Source organism: Uranotaenia lowii, chromosome 1, assembly GCF_029784155.1.
Source record: "Uranotaenia lowii strain MFRU-FL chromosome 1, ASM2978415v1, whole genome shotgun sequence".
In the NCBI taxonomy this organism is placed as follows: Eukaryota; Metazoa; Arthropoda; class Insecta; order Diptera; family Culicidae; genus Uranotaenia; species Uranotaenia lowii.
The window spans coordinates 83,877,682-83,892,673 of record NC_073691.1 but is presented as its reverse complement, the minus strand read 5'-3'; the positions used below and the strand labels follow the sequence as shown (position 1 = coordinate 83,892,673).

The following is a 14,992-nucleotide window of genomic DNA, read 5'->3' as shown; positions in this document are numbered from 1 at the left end:
GAAATATAATTTGCTCGGGCAGTCTGTATGGGAGCAATTGAAAACCAAAAATGTAATTGTATCGGGTCAAACACGTAAATCAACTAAGATCTTCAAGGCATACAATGGACAGGAGTTACCACTAGTTGGGGTTTTCACAGCAAACATAAAGCTAGGCGACAAGTGCTCGTCTGCCGAATTTTTCGTCGTGGAAGGATGCGGCAAGGTCTTGATCGGTCGCGACACGGCTACTGCGATGGGAGTGCTGAAGGTAGGAAATGTGATAAATGAAATCGACACGGACATGGCTGATTCACAGACTTTTAAGCTTGGAAAAATTAAAGACGTTACTGTCGAAATACCCGTGAAAACAAATATCACACCAGTTATTCAGCCGTATAGAAGAATCCCAGTTGCTTTGGAGGAACGAGTTGATAAAAAGTTGGATGAATTATTGGCCAAAGGCGTCATCGAAAAAGTTAATGGACCGTCTAAGTGGGTGTCACCAGTCGTCGTTGTTCCAAAGGAAAACGATGTACGCCTATGCATCGATATGAGACGAGCTAATGAAGCTGTAGAACGCGAAAACCACCCACTACCCACGATGGACGACTTTCTTCCTCAACTTGCGAAAGCTAAGGTTTTTTCTCGACTAGATGTTGAGAACGCATTTCATCAGGTGGGCTAATGTACAACAGTTAATTCGAACTGACAGTGTTGGAAAAATTGAGAAAATGGTCACAGTGAATTTATAGACCACTATAGAGAAACATTGATATTCTGTTGAATTATTATTTTAATATTACAGTAGCATTTAATTTACATCAGAGATAACCTGTCAATTTGAGATGAATGAATAATAAAAACTATTTCAAGTTTCACTAGTCAATTTTATTTTTAGGTTGAAATATCTCCACAATCTAGGGAAATAACAACATTCATCACTCGCAGAGGGTTATATAGATACACCCGCCTTATGTTCGGCATAAATTGTGCCCCCGAGCTGTTCCAGAAGATAATGGAGCAAATCTTAGCTGGATGCGATGGATGTCTGGTATTTATTGATGATATTATAGTTTTCGGCTCCAACCGAGAAGAACATGACATGCGATTAGCTAATGTATTACTGCGACTTAAAGAAATGAATGTATCATTGAACAAGGGCAAATGTCGGTATGGAGTGTCTGAGTTGAAGTTTCTAGGTCATATTTTGTCAGCGGATGGAGTCAGACCAGACATGGATAAATTACATGCTATTAAAAAGTTTAGAGCACCAACATCTGCAGAAGAAGTTCGTAGTTTTTTGGGCCTAGTGAACTACGTAGGAAAATTTATACCAGACCTGGCTACACTGACTACTCCATTGCGACTGTTGACTCGAAACCAAACCAAATTTGTTTGGGGCAGTGAACAACTGACTGCATTTGAAAAGTTAAAGCAACACATGACTAATCCTTCAACACTGGGCTATTTCGATGTAGCTGACCGAACCCAGCTTATTGCTGATGCTAGTCCAGTAGGATTAGGGGCGGTTCTAATCCAACTTAACGAACGTGGACCTCGGATCATCTCGTACGCAAGTAAAAGCTTGAGTGACGTCGAACAGCGGTACGCACAAACTGAAAAAGAAGCTTTGGCACTCGTATGGGCTGTCGAGCGCTTCCACTACTACTTGTATGGTAGACCTTTTGAACTCATTACAGATCATAAGCCATTAGAAACCATTTTTGGCCCAAGATCTAAGCCGTGCGCCCGAATTGAAAGGTGGATGATCCGCCTACTCGGATATAAAGGAAAAGTTATTTACCGCCCTGGAAAGTCAAATATAGCTGATCCATTGTCACGGCTAGCTATCACAGGATACACGAAAGGAATACCCTTTGAAAAGTATTCCGAACATTATGTTCAATGGGTGGTTGAGAATTCAGCTCCGGTTGCGATAAAACTTTCTGAAATAGAACAAGCCTCTGAAGAAGATACAGCAATAGAGGCAGTCAGAGTAGCTTTGCAACAAGGAGTATGGTCAGATAATGCTGCACCGTTCAAATTATTTGAAACTGAGCTTTGCTTTTCTGGCAAAATTTTACTACGGGGTACTCGAATCGTGATTCCTGACAAGTTAAGAGGTCGAACACTCGACTTGGCACACGAAGGGCACCCAGGGATGACGCTTATGAAGCAACGACTTCGTGCCAAAGTATGGTGGCCGAAGCTAGATATGCAAGTTGAGAAGTACGTGAAGAAATGTCGTGGTTGCATGTTGGTCGCAACACCTGCACCACCTGAACCGATGATCCGAAAAGAACTACCTTCAGAACCGTGGCAACATCTGGCCATTGACTTTCAAGGTCCTCTGCCATCTGGCCACCATTTACTGGTGGTCGTTGACTATTTCAGCAGGTATATAGAGATTGAGATAATGAAGGATAAGTTAGACGCCAAGGAAACAATAAAAAGGCTGGAACCGATTTTCGCTCGTTTCGGGTTGCCCTTATCAATTACCACAGATAATGGTCCACAGTTTGCTGCGGAGGAGTTTAATGCCTTTTGTGAAGCGCACAATATTGAATTAATCAAAACAACACCGTATTGGCCACAACAAAATGGAGAAGTCGAGCGCCAAAATAAATCCATTAAAAAGAGACTTATCATTTGTCAGGCAACAAACATGGACTGGTTAAGTGAGTTGAATAAATATTTACTAATGTACCGCTCTTCTCCACATACAACAACGGGAAAAACGCCGTCAGAAATGATGTTCGGCCGCAACATACGTGACCGTGTACCGAGTATATTGCAACCACGAATGGTGGATGAAGAGACAGCAGATCGTGATAGGGAAAGAAAGGAAAAAGGCAAACTATACGCTGACAATAGAAGAAACGCTAAACCTAGTCATATCACTGTTGGAGATATTGTCCTGGTAAAGAAAATGGTCAAGACGAACAAATTGTCTCCGAATTTTGAACCGGAAGAATTTGAGGTAGTTACTCGGAAAGGCGGGGAAGTGACAGTGGTTTCCCGTAAAACGGGTGTTACGTACAGGCGGCATATAACGCACTTGCAAAGAATCGATAAGAAAATGGAAAACTCCGAAGATGTCACTAACCAGGATCAAGATAATGATCCAGCTGACAATACCACAATGTCCGAAACATCAGCTAGTAGTAACCCAACGCCACTGATCGAACCGAGAGCCAAACGATCAAAACAATGCCCAACATATTTGCGAGACTATGTTTTAGAAAGTGAATAAATAAAATAAACTTGTTTTAAAAACAATTAAAAGAAAAATGTATATGTAGTATCGTACCACTGATGACAACCCTGTTAATAACACCCCTTGAATACGACACTGGGAGCAGTCATATCCTACACACGTATGTGTGTGAGAGCGACGAATAACCGTCGTGAAATGCTGCTGAGTGGCGAGCTACCGGGAAGGCAGTGGTATTTACTCCGAGCTAGAAGTGACACGCGTTCCTGGTTTACCGGCAGTTTGCAGCTATTACACCAACCAGGCGAGCTAGTATGGCGTCGTTCATTTATACTATCGTCGAAGGCGGATCATATAAACAAGAAGCTGGATCCGAAGTTCATCGCTGCCATCGTGAAGGAGAAACTGGGAGCGAATTTGTATATGTTAGAGGATGTCGTCACAGGAAAGCGTGGGCGCTACCATGTGAAGGACATCAAACCTGATTAATTATTCAAGCTATGTAAGCAACAACGCTGACCACAAGCTCACTCGGAGCACAAAACACGAAAGGAAAAAGGCTGAAGGACCAACATCATCTTTGAAACCTCGCCCCCAACAACTCGGAGAAAATTATGCAGAACTCTTCCATTCGAACAACTCAATGAAGCACAGCTGATGCTAATTCGTCGCTAGGGCACCGACGAACACCACGAAGTAGGCGTTTATGAAGGAGACAACGGCCTTGCGCGGGACCAGCGTCGGCTGAATGGACTCTGGGAACTCTGCCAGGAAGTTCGTCAGAATTTGGAGAGGGCTGGCAACCTTGCGTGGGATTGCCGCCACTCATTGTCCAGAATGCAATCCTGTCATCTGAAGCAGCGTAGCAGCGCTGGGGATAGTAGTACTGGTGAGCCACCGTAGCCAGGCGCTACACACCATCGCAGAGAACCCATCCAGGTTCGGGATATTGGAATGTTCGGAAAGTCAAGTACAGCAGCTCCAAACACCACGTCGCTGCAATTGAAAGGATTGTCAGGACATCAAGAAGAGGATTCAGCACCATAGAATGCAGTTAAGCGAAGAAGTTGTGAGGAGTAGACATCATGACGGCCGCTACTACCATATCGACTTTCTCTCGCTAACTATCGAAACCCACACGCCTATCTAATCGAGCTATGACCGCTACCCAAGGCAGTTAACAAGAACCTCTCGAGGTCAAAACACGCCAGTCGTTACTACTACAACTAGGAGATCATCCACCAACCCTAACAATCTCCTAATCAATACAAGACCTTTAGCTATGACCACAGCCAAAGCCTGTCAACCAAGCGCAACAGCGCAGGAAACACCGTTAGGCCGATCGGGAAAAATCGTGCATCTGGAAAACGCAGTGAGCAATATCTTTTATCTACCTCCTCGTGAGTACATCAAAAAGTCTAGCTATGTCCGCTACCCAAGGTAGTCAACAAAATCCTCGTCGATGCAAAAACACGTCTATCGTCACCACCACCACCATCTGCCATGCTCGACGACTCCGGAAGAAGGCGCCGTCTGAAGGAGATCAATAGCAGCAGCATCAACATCCGACCTTATCCCACAAACACGAACACTGCTGAACAAGCAAAGCATCAACAGGACAACGCCCAGTGTTGCTTGAAAGAGGTTGCAAGTTTCCTTTTGACTTTCTCCTAGTCCGGAGGACCATAGTTCGACCAAGCATCCTGGATGAAAGAGGAACCGAATAGTGACATCTATAAACAATCCCGATTACGACAACCCGATAGAGACAACCTTCAACCAATCATGAACTCCCGATTAAGACTACCCGATTAAGACCACCCAATCAAGTCCACCCGATCAAGACTACCCGATCAAAACCACCCGATTAAGACGACCCGATTAAGACTTACCCGATCAAGACAACACCTTCTGCCAACAAACACCCGATCAAGACTTCCCGATCAAGAAATTGGTCGTTGAAACAAAAAACAAACTCCCAACATCCCCTATAAAAGCCAAAAGACCTACTACGGTCAAAGCCATTAATACACAATAGAGCATCGTTTAGAATAAGTGCCGACAGTAAAACTGTCTTCTATAAATGCGAACTCGCATTAAATTCGTATGTTAAGGATCATGCACAGTTGTCAAAGGGGGTTGCCAAGACAATTCAAAAGGAACGCGATCTGGAGGCGCGGTAAAACCTCTATCTTGGGCTCTTCGTAACTTAGAGGACTAAATCCCTCTTTTCCCTAGACCTCTGTTGCTTCGTTTTAACCAGCATACCAGTATCGCCTAGTTTTGTTTTGTTAAGTCCTACTCGTAAGATCTCAGTCATTCTTCATTACAATGGCTATTAGATCTAGGATATTTGTAAGCTGCTAAAGTGGAAGTAATATTGTTGAATTTTCTCAGAGTTCGATGGAAAAATCTGCCACATTTGCTGGTACCTACCGACACAATCTGCCATAATTCGATGGCTTAGAGTTGTATTTGTATTTGGACATTTGCCAAAATTGTTGGTATTGAGTACCGTTAGTATTGAGTTGTTTTGAGTTGTTGAGTTTGTTTATTGAGCCGGAGACACCTATAGGGAAGGTCATAAGCTTCCGAGATTGAATCGGAAAGTAGTCGTTAAACTCCATCGAATTTCTAGAGCAGGATAAGAAATTTTCATGGATCCCTGTCATGATCCATGAAAATTTCTGCTCAAGCAGCAATGTTGTGTTACAATTAATTATTCCTTATATTTGACGATACGATAAGAGCGTATTTTGCAAACATTTTTTTTTACCCATTCCCCTCATAAAGATACAAATACGCACTGCAGAAATATCGGAAATTTTCTCGGAGTGTAAAAAGCAAAAACACTGAAACAAGATACGGCGAAGAAAAACGCATAATTTGAGTGGACTTCGTTTAGCGTGTGAATAGCCGTCAATCAAAAATGACACAAGCAAATTCGGAAACTTGGCAACATTGCTTGCTCATTCGTGTTTCCGGTGAAAAATAAAAAGAACACGCGACGTGAAGGTGCGCCATCGGCCGGGGAAACGCCGTCGTCGATTCACCGAGTTTTGGTCCCCGGAAAGCAGGAATCGACAGGTAAGCGGATAACAGCCACATCCAGAAAACCGCATCTTCACAAATTACACTCCCCAGGCTCGCTCCACCGATTGGTCGCTGCCGGATTCTTCCGAGCAGGACAATATTGCCGGAACGGAAAAAAACGTGGCCTCGTCATCAACTTCCGGAAGCACAAGGGTTGCTCGGTGGATAAATATCCGGAACCGGAACGGCTTGCCACAAAAATCGGCCAACCCAGAAAAGGGTCACAGACGCCCGGAAGTTTTGACAGCCTTGCGAAGATAAATCACAAGGGGTCGGAGACGTGAGTACCTTTTTTTACCATTAGTATGCCACGTCTGACCGACGCTTTTCTCCAATAGGACCCCTTTTTTTTTGGCTCTTTTTTGGCACCCCTTTTTGGCACTTTTTGGACGCCTTTTGGCATTTTTTGACACCTGCTTTGGACACTTTTTTGCCATACCTTTTGTCAATTCTTTTCTGCCACATTTTGTCACCCGTTGGTGATATTTCAATTTCCCGGATTCAGCACTTGGTGCCATCTTCTCGCCAGTCGTGGAAGCGTTTCGTTTTTGGGGACAAACAGCCACTTCGCCGAACATTTATCAGCGAATTTTCGCTGCGTCTGACGGTTTTGCTTGCCGTGTTGATCGCGCACGAGGCGACGAGTAGCGCCAAAGGTTCCCCAAGGGAAGGTACGCGCGAGAGGAGCGAGTGGCGTCGAGGGATCGGCGAAAGCAGCGGAAGGCGTTCCCGGTTGCAACCGGGGGAAAACATCTTGGGTCATCGGATGACAAGCGAGGAGGAGCAACTTCTCCGGAGAATCACCAAAGCGGCTGGATTGTCGTTTAGCACGAGGATCTGCGCGTTCAGCGGCCCAAGCCGGAGCGTGCAGGGTCGTCAGCAAAGGCCAGCGAGCCTCGAGAATTGTGGCATGTGGATGCAGCGATATTGGTTAGGTGTGCATCAAGCTATCGCTCCTCGACAATCTGCAGCCGGACAAACAGGCATCATTGACGTGGTTCCGGACAGCCTTCAGATGGCAGGGCACTCGGAGAGGTGCTCCGACAAAAGGTTCCCGGAAGTCGGGTCAGCAGCATGCAGAAAGGAATAAATGTAAGTCGCTCGTCTTTTGATTATCTTTTGGGGAAAATATAATGGGTTTTTCCGAATTTTGCAACGCATTAATGTTGCCATCATCATAATTATGTTTGCGTTTGTATTATTTGTGGCATCAAAGCCATTTATTATCCCGTCACAAGATTTTGGCCGTCTGGGATCATCTTCGCTGTTTGGTTGCCATAGCGGCGGAGTTTGTTACAGACCTGGAACTTCTTTCGTCCATCCACGATTAAGAAAAAATCGGTAAGATTATCCGGTTCCGGCAAAAAAAAAAATCAATTTTTAAAATTAATGTTATTATATAAAATTAATGTTAGAAAATGATAACTTACCTTGTCCATTAATAATTGCTTCAGTTTACTCTTGGAAATAACTGTTACGTTTACAACAAATTATAAAAGAGAAGATTCGCTTCAAAACGATCCTTCATACAATTGCGAAAATGGACAATGTTTTTTCTTTTTTCCGATTGAGGTTAAATTTTCATCCTTTTTTTGGTTAATACCCGAAAACTAGGAATATGGTTAAAATTGTACCTTAAAATATTGATGAAAAATAACCATATTGGCAGTTCTGCAGGAAAAACCAGAAAATGGTTAAATAAAAATGAGCGTGCATGGTGTTTTCGATAGAGGGTCCAGCAGTTGATCCGCAGAGCTCGATTGCTCGTGTTGGCCGGTTTCATCATGTTCACGGTGGTAAAATTGGCTACGCGCCGTTGTACTGAAGCGGAGATTGCAGGTTCATGTCCTGCCGGTGAGCCGTTGTATCTTTTTCGAAAAATTCATGATATTTACGGCTTATGTTCTTTCGTTGTTTGATAGCTCACGTTTCTATAATTCTATCCATCACCTACGAAAATGTGATTATTTTCAGGACAAAGATGTACCAAGCGATTTCATAACATCAGTATTGATTTGTGATTCTTCGGTTATTGAGGTTTCATCCTGTATATCTGTATACTTTTTGGAGGATCATTGTTTTGGTTCATTTGAATTCATTCCCCTTTACATATGTTGTGTTGTACATAAATACCCTCTGTTCACTCCATTCATAAAATATATACGCACGTCGTTTTATTTGAAGGCAACGAAGGCAGGCGTGTGAATGTGAATGAATAGCTCCCGACGATGTGTTCGACAAACTGATAAACGCTGCTTGATGTGGATTTACCATACCTGAAAAAAGAAGCGAAACGATAAGACGGACCTCAAAACATCTTCAAAAATTATTGCTTATTGAAAAAAAAGAATGTCATCTCGTATTCTTAAATACTATTTCGATTTGCTATCGCAACCATCACGTGCCGTTTACATCCTGCTTGAGCAGAGCAAAATCCCTTACGAAAAGTGCCCGGTGGCGTTGAGAAAATGTAAGTACAATTATGATAATTTCGTTATCAACAACATGGTTTGTAATAACTCTTATCTTTTTTTTTGTAGTCGAACAGAAGTCGGAGGACTACATACGCAATGTGAACCGATTTGGAAAGGTTCCCTGTATCGTTCATGGTGATTTCAAATTGGCCGAGAGCATTGCCATTTTCCGTTACCTGGATCGCGATATTGGATTCCAGGCAGGGCAGCATTCTTGGTATCCGAAGGACAAACAGGTTCGCGCTCGGGTGGATGAGTTTCTTGAGTGGCAGCATTTGAACGTGAGGGCTCAGTGTGCCCTCTATTTCATGTATGTCTGGATGAATCCGCTTCTTGGATTGGAGGTAAATCCTCAGAAGGAACAAAGCCTGCGGAAGAAAATGGAGACCGATTTGGATTCCTTCGAGAAGCTGTTCTTGGACAATGGTAAAAAGCCGTTTATTGCCGGCGATGAACTGACGTTTGCCGACGTGATAGGAGCCTGTGAAATAGAGCAACCCAAGATGGCCGGATTCGATCCTCGCGAGGGTAGACCAGTCCTAGCCGACTGGATGGAACGCGTTCGAATCCAGACCAATCCGCATTATGACGAGGCGCACAAAGTTCTGTACAAGTTTATGCCGAAAACCATCAAGGGACCTGGCGCTTGACCAATTTGTATCAAAATCGGGAAATTGGAATTAAAAGTTTGTTTTTTTTAAAGGATTATTCCCATTTGTGTCAAGTTATTTTCAAATAAACAAAAAAAAAGTGATAAAAATAGTTTTATTTCGGCATCTTCAAACTAAATACCTACAACCTTTTTTTAATATAAACACTTTATACCCAATTTATTGTGCCTCGAAACCATACATAGAATAACAGACATTAACAAATATTCATTGGTTCTAAATTACAGCTTAGGTTTAGGAACACTGTTGGGCGTTATCTTGTAGACCAGCTTGTGAGCTTCATCGTAGTACGGATTAGTTTCGTCTCGTACGCGTGCCATCCAAGCCGTCAAATTTGGTCGTCCAGCGCAAGGGTCGAATCCAGCCATTTCTATGAGAAAAGGGATCAATCTTATTTAAATATTCTTGTTCTAAATAGATTAACCTTTCGTGGTCCTACTTGGTTGTTCGATTTCACAGGCCGCCATCAAATCCGCCACCGTGATGTCATTTCCGGTGAGGTATTTCGAGCCCCCGCCCAGATATTCCTGTTCGATGAAATCCAAACACGATTCCATCTTAGCCTTATGTTCCTCGGCCCGTTCGGGATTAACCTTGGCCCCCATCATGCGGGGTCTAAGCCACATGTACTGGAAGTAGATGGCACAAACGGCCCGGGTGTTGTGATGTTGCCATTCGAGATACTCATCGATCCGGGCTCGCTTTTCAGTTTCGGCCGGGTACCAATGATCGGGAAATTTGTACTCCCTCGACAAGTACCGAATGATGGCCACACTCTCGGCCAGCGGAAATCCCTTATCGACAATGGCCGGCACCTTCTGGAACCGGTTGATTGCCTTGAACTCATCGGTCAAGTGTTCTCCTGCGAGCGATACTTTCAATTAAAAACTGGAACGGAAATCATTGATTGATACTTTCTTACCTTTTCCCAGGTTCACCAAACATCTTTCGTAGGGGATTTTGGTTTTCTCTAGAAAAATGTACAGCGCTCGGCTGGGTTGGGACATCAAATCGTAGTAATAACGAAGAGCTTTAGCCATTTTTGCAACCTTATTCACGAAAAACGAATCAAAGCAACAATCCTGTAGCACCGGTAATCGTTAACTGATAAAGTGGTCACTGATAAATTCCTGAACTGTTTAATATTCAAAAACATCATAAAAATGAAAATATAGTTTATATGTGTGTGTGTTGAGTGTAGTACAAATACTCACCTGAAGAATAAACCCAGTGAACTTCTGGTGCGTGTTTTGGGTGTTTTGTTGGCTTTGTAGATGTGTTCATTTCATTCCAATTGGAATATGTTTCGGAGGATTGGCCAATAAAAAAAACTTAGATCGGACGACATATGGGATACAACATAGGATGCAACTGATCGAAAAACTTGTATGCAAGGAAAAGTTATATCGGTGTTTTAAGAAGGGTCAACATGTTGACCCAGCAGAGCTTTACAATTCAAAAAGATTTGCGGATTTGATGAACTTCTTTTAGTTTTTCAAATTATATTGTTTGCTTAAAGCCTACGGACTCTCGTTGTTTTAAAAAATAAAAGTTTGTTTTCCCAGGTGCGTGCTGGTTTTTAGTATGATGAATTTAGTAAAACTGTTTAGAAAAACAGAAAGAGAAGAAGGGTTTCGTATGGCATAATTGTATTTTTTTTGTAGTTGTTCAGAATATTCGAGTCCGATAGAGAAATTGTTTGCTCCCGTACAACGTTGTGGTTGTGAAAATTTGTTCCAATTTCGTGGGCATAGACTGAATTAAAAAAAGAACACAATGGATGACTCGTCAAACTTTTCTCAACGATCTACCGACCAGTGCGAATGTTCAAATTTTACTTTCTTATTATTAATTTCTTATTATTATGATAAATAATATAATTGTTTGATTAAAGGTTTTTCTAAAAAAAGTCAAAATTACAGAGTTGGATTTTTGGTTATCACCATGGACCGAAAAAAATTTTCATATCAGCACCAACACGCGAAAAGGGTCTATGTTCATTTATGATGAATCTTCCAAAACGGTGCGTAGGATCATTCTAAATATGTTTTTATCAATCCGCGGTGCCAGGTAAATTTTTGACGTTTTGGAGTTAGGACAAATGTAAGGCCGTTTTCAAAAGCTTTCCAAAAGCTCCCTAACTAATCGAAACTCTTCTATGGAGAACATGGTGTCGCTAGTGTTTGGTTAATAACTCCCATACGAGGGTATTATTATGGAACAATAGCTCGAATTTTTTTATAGAACTTATAGCTGGAGTATGAATTTCGGCTTAATGTTTTATACACCCTTTGCTTTGTACTGTATGTCACACATATGAGCGTGAGTAAGATGGGGATAAAATTTCCCCTATTTTTTGACAAACACTTATGCCCGAATAGCAAAAACAGCCTTCCGCATCTTTCCCTATTTAATGTTTTGCATGTAGACCGTTTGCTTTGTTGTGGAGTAAAGGGTGTATAAAACAATTTGTGTGAGGATAATGTAAATTTTGTAGGTCCTTTGCACAAACTGCATTATAAATCTTACGAAAACTGATAAGCTAAAAACGGTTTCTGTTTAAGTAGAGCTCATATTGGGGTATTTGAATCCACTGAATTTCAGTCTTCCTACCCTGGGTTTAACCTAAGAAACATGTAGTAAATCTGGCAATACCGGATGTTACGGCGATTTTCGGATCTTCCTGGAGATAATCCTCCTTTTTGAAGGAAGGTGGCCAATGCTTCTCGAACGGTTGTCCTTCCCTCCTGAACTTTTCTGATTGCACGCTTGAACGTATCTACAAAGCGTTCCGTCTGACCGTTGCTTTGTAGGTGGAACGGTGCAGTGGTCAGATGATCGATGCCGTTTTCCAAGCAGAACGTTTGAAACTCTTCACTTGTAAATTGATTTCCATTATCGCTGAGGAGTGTAGTTGGTATACCCATTCGAGCAAACAGATCCTTCAGAATGCGAATCGTTGAGATGGATGTCGTACGATGTGTCTCAACAATTTCAGGCCACTTGGTGAAGGCGTCGATGACCAGCAGGAAGCATTCTCCGTCCAAAGGTCCAGCATAGTCTATGTGAACCCTTTCCCATGATTTGCTCGGAGTGGGCCATAGTGACGGTTTCGAAATTGGAGCGGATTTTAAAGCAATTGCACAATTTCGACACGTTTTGACATAGGAGGTTACATCGTAATCCAGCCCTGAAATGCACCCTTGGCAGAGACTGAGTGAGTCTTGTCGGTCGCAGAATGATTTGACTTCCGGTTCTGATAAGGCCTTTAAGGAAGGGGGCCAGCCTTTTTGCATAAATTTACACTCGCCTCAAAACGGGATCCTTTTGGGTTGCAGTTTCGATAAGTCTAAAACTCAAGGGAAGAACATTAACGACATTACTAACCTGATTTCATTCTCTAACTGTATCGTCGCTATCACATAGTCCTCTTCCGGTCGTACATGGTTGCCGATGAGCCATCGTTGCAGTGGGTTGGAGGTGTAAACTGATATGCCCTTCTCGCTACCGAAGATCCTGAGAAGGGGGGCATGGTCGGTTTGGAAGTGAAATCTTCGACCGAACAACATCTTATGGAACTTTGTTACGGCAAATATTATCTTGAGCCCCTCGCGATCTGGTTGGCTGTAGTTTTTCTTTGCAGGTGATAACGCACGGGAGGCATGTTGAATTACCTTTATGGTGCCATCAGGAAACTTGTGTGAGATCGTGGCACCAACACCAACGGAAGAAACATCTGCCGACACCAAGGACTAAAAAAATCGTATTCAAATCGGAGCAGCCAAGAAACAAAACCGCGCGTAGTTCACAAAAGTTCTGACCACAGTAGGTTCGCGACTCAGCAAACACGTGATTGTAGGGGATTTTTTTCAAGGGGAATCCGATCGCCAGAAAATCGTGAGCGAGCCGTGGCAGAAAACCTCGCGAACCTCGCGATTCTGGTTCGTGAACCAAATTGGAAAACGCATTGCACACTTGATGGTCGTGTTTTCCGTTTCGTTATTTTGTCTCCACATGGTTGTTGATTGCGCCAAATGCAACGCGTGGACAGATGAAATGAATCGATTTTTCAAAGTTTTCATAACAATTTCTTGAAAATAATTTACAATGTTGTAAATTTAAACGATGTATATAATTTGTGAATTGAAGTTTGTCCTTTCTGATGTTAAACAACGTCAAATTTGGCAAATTTGTACATAGAGTTTCGAAAGGATGCAATCTGGCCCAGTAACAGATAGAAAAAATATTGATTTAATTATCCGAAGGATAAAAAGTTCCTCCGCATCCTAAAAAGATGTATGGGGTGGCAAAAGAATAAAAAAAAATACGAGTCCAATCTAGAAATGTGCTACTTCGGCATCTTAATTGTATTCCCTTTGTTATTTTCAAGTTTCTTCCGAAGTTAAAATTGAGGAAGTTATATAAGTTTGGAATTTCAAATTTCATGTCATGGCAGAAAAAAGGAGGCATTAACCGTGCGATGAAGTTTTGAAAGCGAGGGAAAACCATTAAGATAATTAAGAATTTCAATGTTAATTCATTTCGCTTGACGTGTTTCCGAGCCGGACAAACCGGGCAATTTTAAATAAAAACCTAGCAAAATCCGGGCAAATAATTTTAAAAATGTCCATAAATCCGAGCATTATCTGGGCAAAAAAACTTTTTTGTTCATCAGAACTTATCGACAGGTTTTGAATCGTACTTTAAGTTCCAAAACACCTTTCATGATTATTTTTTCTCAATAAATTCCGTTTTGGAGGAGTTTGTTATTTTGATTTTCCAAATAAAGTGAATATAACCGGGCAAAATCCAGGCATTTTTCAATGAAATCCAGGCAACCGGGCCGGCCCGGACTGTTTCAAAATTTTGTATTGAATGTCCAGGCAAACCTGAATAAAACCGGGAAATCGGACAACATTAGATAAGAAAGAATCGCTATTTCTCTAATATAATTTTTAGTTTATGAGCAGATAATAATGACGAATTAAAAATAGCAGGAAAAAAATTCAACAAGCTCAATCAAAAGAAATCCAAAAACTCATATACTAGTATTTCATTAGTTACTTGCTAGCATTCTCGGTCGGTTATGCACTTAGTAGAAGGTAGTGGAGTACACAGAAATTTTTTGCACAGTTTTTTACACGATTTTCCGGAATCAGTACAGTTTTACGCAGTTTTCGCAGTCAACACGGTATCTTGTAGTAATTTTTTTAAGTCCTTTTCAATGAAAAACACTTAAAATTTTTCAAAGGTAGGAGGATCTAAGCTCTAAAGCTGTGAAGGTTAGAGACATGAGGCCTGAGACCTTAGAAATGAGACATGAGACTCGAGACCTCAGTTTTTTACACGGTTTCCCGCAATTAGCATAGATTTTACACGGTTCATTGTGGCGTAATTCAAATAAACTCATCGACAACATATAACATTTTGAAATGAGGTTAATATGAGAAAAAATAAATATTAAGCTATTAAATAATTTAAGATTTTTTTTACCTGCGCAGCTTCTTTGTCCTGAAACGTCATCCTTTTGGACCCAAGAAAATTATATCGCGGATCAA

At 41.9% G+C, this 14,992-nt stretch overlaps 3 protein-coding genes across 5 annotated transcripts; 1 reads left to right on the top strand and 2 right to left on the bottom strand.

Annotated features, from left to right (window-relative positions):
- Positions 1-5,911: 5,911 nt before the first annotated feature.
- On the top strand, positions 5,912-9,495 carry LOC129738431 (glutathione S-transferase theta-1-like). 3 transcript variants are annotated; one of them, XM_055729640.1, is made up of 4 exons: positions 5,912-6,283; positions 6,341-6,569; positions 8,474-8,759; positions 8,830-9,495. In XM_055729640.1, exons 3-4 carry the CDS (start codon positions 8,639-8,641, stop codon positions 9,411-9,413), a joined length of 705 nt encoding a protein of 234 aa, XP_055585615.1. In that variant the 5' UTR covers positions 5,912-6,283; positions 6,341-6,569; positions 8,474-8,638; the 3' UTR covers positions 9,414-9,495. The 3 variants fall into 3 exon arrangements, with proteins under 3 accessions (XP_055585615.1, XP_055585617.1, XP_055585616.1); XM_055729642.1 differs by lacking the exons at positions 5,912-6,283; positions 6,341-6,569 and adding an exon at positions 8,015-8,085; XM_055729641.1 differs by lacking the exons at positions 5,912-6,283; positions 6,341-6,569 and adding an exon at positions 8,039-8,143.
- Positions 9,496-9,563: 68 nt separating this feature from the next.
- On the bottom strand, positions 9,564-10,591 carry LOC129738432 (glutathione S-transferase theta-3-like). The gene is made up of 3 exons (XM_055729643.1): positions 10,357-10,591; positions 9,874-10,296; positions 9,564-9,804 (listed from the first exon to the last, which is right to left on the bottom strand). Exons 1-3 carry the CDS (start codon positions 10,472-10,474, stop codon positions 9,656-9,658), a joined length of 690 nt encoding a protein of 229 aa, XP_055585618.1. The 5' UTR covers positions 10,475-10,591; the 3' UTR covers positions 9,564-9,655.
- Positions 10,592-12,043: 1,452 nt separating this feature from the next.
- Positions 12,044-12,730, bottom strand: LOC129737570 (uncharacterized protein K02A2.6-like). The gene has a single exon (XM_055728729.1). It carries the CDS (start codon positions 12,728-12,730, stop codon positions 12,044-12,046), a length of 687 nt encoding a protein of 228 aa, XP_055584704.1.
- Positions 12,731-14,992: the final 2,262 nt, after the last annotated feature.

What these genes read in the sequence shown, in the direction of transcription:
- LOC129738432 (XM_055729643.1), bottom strand. Translation starts at nt 10,474, where the DNA reads ATGGCTAAAGCTCTTCGTTATTACTACGATTTGATGTCCCAACCCAGC. An exon ending in TTTGGTGAACCTGGGAAAAG is followed by an intron (nt 10,297 to 10,356) that starts GTAAGAAAGTAT and finishes TATCGCTCGCAG; the next exon opens with GAGAACACTTGACCGATGAG. An exon ending in CTGTGAAATCGAACAACCAA is followed by an intron (nt 9,805 to 9,873) that starts GTAGGACCACGA and finishes CTTTTCTCATAG; the next exon opens with AAATGGCTGGATTCGACCCT.
- LOC129737570 (XM_055728729.1), bottom strand. Translation starts at nt 12,730, where the DNA reads ATGCAAAAAGGCTGGCCCCCTTCCTTAAAGGCCTTATCAGAACCGGAA.
- LOC129738431 (XM_055729640.1), top strand. Translation starts at nt 8,639, where the DNA reads ATGTCATCTCGTATTCTTAAATACTATTTCGATTTGCTATCGCAACCA. An exon ending in CCCGGTGGCGTTGAGAAAAT is followed by an intron (nt 8,760 to 8,829) that starts GTAAGTACAATT and finishes TTTTTTTTGTAG; the next exon opens with TCGAACAGAAGTCGGAGGAC.